This window comes from Gossypium hirsutum, chromosome A05, assembly GCF_007990345.1.
Source record: "Gossypium hirsutum isolate 1008001.06 chromosome A05, Gossypium_hirsutum_v2.1, whole genome shotgun sequence".
NCBI classification, from domain to species: domain Eukaryota; kingdom Viridiplantae; phylum Streptophyta; class Magnoliopsida; order Malvales; family Malvaceae; genus Gossypium; species Gossypium hirsutum.
The window spans coordinates 80,164,145-80,167,690 of record NC_053428.1 but is presented as its reverse complement, the minus strand read 5'-3'; the positions used below and the strand labels follow the sequence as shown (position 1 = coordinate 80,167,690).

The following is a 3,546-nucleotide window of genomic DNA, read 5'->3' as shown; positions in this document are numbered from 1 at the left end:
AAACCACTGATTTCTAATCCCTTCCTTGAGCTCAGTTTAGACGCTGCTTCAGTTTTGGTCCCTGTTTTACCCTCCCCATTCCCGCTTCTGTTTTACCCAAAATCCACGTATTCTGTTTCTTCCTTCTAGCTTTCTTCTCCACTCTCATCGCCTCTTCTCCTTCTCTTTTTTACCTCTCTTTTTTATATAGGTTTTTTCACGTGTGGTGGGCATGGCATGGCACTGGTATTTTATTATCTCTCTCCATTTCTAGATCCCCAACACAACTCAAACCTCGACCAACTCTTCGAACAATTTCGAAGGAGCTAACATTCGCTTCCGAGACGCCGACGACAAGGAAATCGCCAGCAACAGCTCCAATCTCGATGATTCAATCGTCGCCGTTGACAAAGCTAGTGAATATGTTTCTATGGGAGAGCCCGACATTTCGTTTTTCGGTTGCGACGGCGAAGATGATAAAACCAGTGCTGATTATTACTTCGATTCTTACTCTCACTTCGGTATATTTTCTGCTTCTCATCCTCTTTTCCAAGATTCAATTTTGAAGTTTTTTTACTGATTTTTCTTGTTGATTAGAAAACAATGAGAATGTGAGGATTTCTTAGTGTTGCCTTTCACATTTTTGTGAAGAAGGTTCGAATGTGAGAAGAAAGTTTCTATCTTCGCAAAAGTTAGAGCTTGTTGAGTTCAATAGTTTATTTATATCTAAGTAATTTGTGGTTCACTGGTTGCATGTTTATGGGGCTAGCATGTTGGTATTAGGTAGGGCATTGGGTTCGCTGATGTTTCAAGTTATACATTCTTGTATTTATCTCCAGTGAGCACTTTCCTCTAAATCTTTGTCCCCTCTTTTGTGTATGTGCAGGTATTCATGAAGTAAGTGTGCAACAACTTGGACATTTGAATCTTGTTTCGTTTTTGTCGACTTATTTATGGAATGGTTCTGCTTCAGTCACCATTATTTTGTGATCTATTGGGTGCCTAATATCTGTGATTGGAGGGTTGGTTGTAATTTTTCTGTTTGTTTAAGCTCATACATGAATTAATGCATCACAGTTACTATCCAAAAACTGTCTTCTTTTTTAACTTAATCTTTTACTTAAATTTCTGGAAATGATTTCTGCGTTTGTTTTCTTGGTTTCAGTAGAAGAACTTGATACGGTTGCGTAACTTTTTCATTTCTTCTTTTTTTGTGAAATGTTTTTCCTCTGTGTTAACCTACTATTCCTTGTATTTCAGGAAATGCTTAAAGATGTAGTGCGAACCAAGACATATCAAAATGTTATTTATCGGAATAAGTTTCTATTCCAGAACAAAGTAGTTCTTGACGTGGGAGCTGGGACTGGAATTTTGTCCCTGTTTTGTGCAAAAGCAGGGGCGGCACATGTTTATGCTGTATGACTTCCAAGTTTACATCTTCCTTCTGTTTCTGTTTTATGTGTTGTTAATAATCTGTCTGACCAAATTCTTACACTCCTGGCGTCTATCTCTTATTTGTCAAATGCTGTTCATATTTTTCCCTTTCCTAGGTTGAATGCTCCCATATGGCTGACATGGCTAAACAAATTGTTGAAACAAATGGCTTGCCTGATGGTGAAGTTTTTAAAATTGTTGTGTCTTCTTGTATTGCTTCGTGTGGTTGGGGCAGCTAGCTACTTTGTTAGTTAAATTCTCTGTTGCATGCTATGATTTGCAGAAAGTAGCTTAGATTCCTGCTATAACTGTTAATTGATTGAGATTTTAACTCCATCATCATGTCAAGCTCTCTTGAGCAGTTTACTTCCTTATTATTTCGTGTGGTGAACGGGCTGGGCCTTTTAAATTTATTTTTACTCTTGCTCATCAAAGCAAAACTTTTGTTGGGTTCTTATAAGCTACATTCTTTACAATCAAAGTTCTTATTCCTTCACCCGTGTCAGGTTGATGATGGAGTTGTGCTACCAGATGAAGCTTCTCTTTACTTGACAGCAATTGAGGATGCCGAGTACAAAGACGACAAGATCGAATGTGAGTATAACAGACTGCTAAATTGATATAAATCTAGGTATTCATGTTCATATGTATTTGTATAACTTTCAACGAGTTTTTCTATTGTGTTTCATTGCAATTCAACTTTTTGTATTCTTATATATACCACATCTTTTCTACATGGCATCATCTTGCTACAGTTTGGAATAATGTTTATGGCTTTGACATGAGTTGTATAAAAAAGCAAGCTATGATGGAACCTCTTGTTGACATGGTTGACCAGAAACAAATTGTAACAAATTGCCACCTTCTCAAGGTGAGAAAATACACAAGCATATTCCTGTATGTATGTATATATCATTGGGTATCTATATATATGAACACTTATTGGAAATTATTTTACAAAATAATGTGTTTGGAGTACAACTGAATTATTTATTTTGGTTTTCTGGTTTCAGACAATGGATATTTCTAAGATGGTTCTTGGGGATGCTTCTTTCACTGCACCTTTCAAGCTTATTGCAGAGCGTGATGATTACATCCATGCTTTCGTTGCATATTTTGATGTTTCGTTTACCAAATGCCACAAATTGATGGGTTTCTCTACAGGTTTGTATCTACATCAAAATTCTCCATCCTTTGTCCTTTCCATTTTATCTACGAATAGAAATCAGCAAGCCAGCCTAGAAGAACTTTGCCTTGGCTAATGGCAAATACAAAATGCAGGACCAAGATCGCGAGCTACCCATTGGAAGCAAATAGTCCTATATCTAGAGGATGTGTTAACCATCTGTGAAGGGGAGACAATAATTGGGAGCATGACTGTTGCACCAAACAAGAAGAATCCCCGAGACGTTGATATAATGGTTAAATATTCATTGAGCGGACGACGTTGTGTGGTTTCGAGAGTTCAATTCTATAAGATGCGCTGATTTTGTTGCAGAGTATTTCATCACCACTACTAGCTGTAGGATACCTTGTTTGCATGTTCCTCAAATGTTTCACCAACATTTTTTTAATTCCTTTTCTACTTTCTTTTTTCTCGAAAGGTTTTCCCTGAGAAAGAAAAACACATAAGATGCATGTACTTCATTAACTCAATCCAACTGTTTTCTTCTCATGTATGCTTCATATTGAGTCTTGTGTTTTGTGCTGATGTGAGGGAGCATATATACAAATGACATTGGATGTATGACATAGGACTAAATAGATTTTGAGCTTTGACAAGCTGCTTATAAGCATTGTTTCTTATAGAAGAAACACATTATTGGAGAAAGCTTTTGAATCTCCCAACTATTGGATTTGGGTTTCTTTTTGACAATTTGTTTATTGTGCTTTTGTTTAGATGATGAGAAAGGAAAGTCAAGAATTATATTTACTCGTTAAGTTAAATGAAGATATTTGTAATTTAAAAAAATAAAAATTCAATATAAATTTAAAATAAGAGTTTAACTAAAAAATAAGAGTTAGTGGCCAAAATTAATAAAATTTAAATTTTAGTGGTAAAATTCAATAACATAAAAATTAAGTTACAAATTTACTCATTTTTTAAAAAAATAACGGCAAATATAAATAAAA

The 3,546-nt window shown here is 35.4% G+C and overlaps 1 protein-coding gene across 1 annotated transcript; it reads left to right on the top strand.

Annotated features, from left to right (window-relative positions):
- Positions 1–250: 250 nt before the first annotated feature.
- Positions 251–3,289, top strand: LOC107960560 (probable protein arginine N-methyltransferase 1). The gene is made up of 8 exons (XM_041112001.1): positions 251–500; positions 866–876; positions 1,240–1,395; positions 1,530–1,598; positions 1,737–2,007; positions 2,169–2,284; positions 2,427–2,577; positions 2,695–3,289. Exons 1-8 carry the CDS (start codon positions 410–412, stop codon positions 2,898–2,900), a joined length of 1,071 nt encoding a protein of 356 aa, XP_040967935.1. The 5' UTR covers positions 251–409; the 3' UTR covers positions 2,901–3,289.
- Positions 3,290–3,546: the final 257 nt, after the last annotated feature.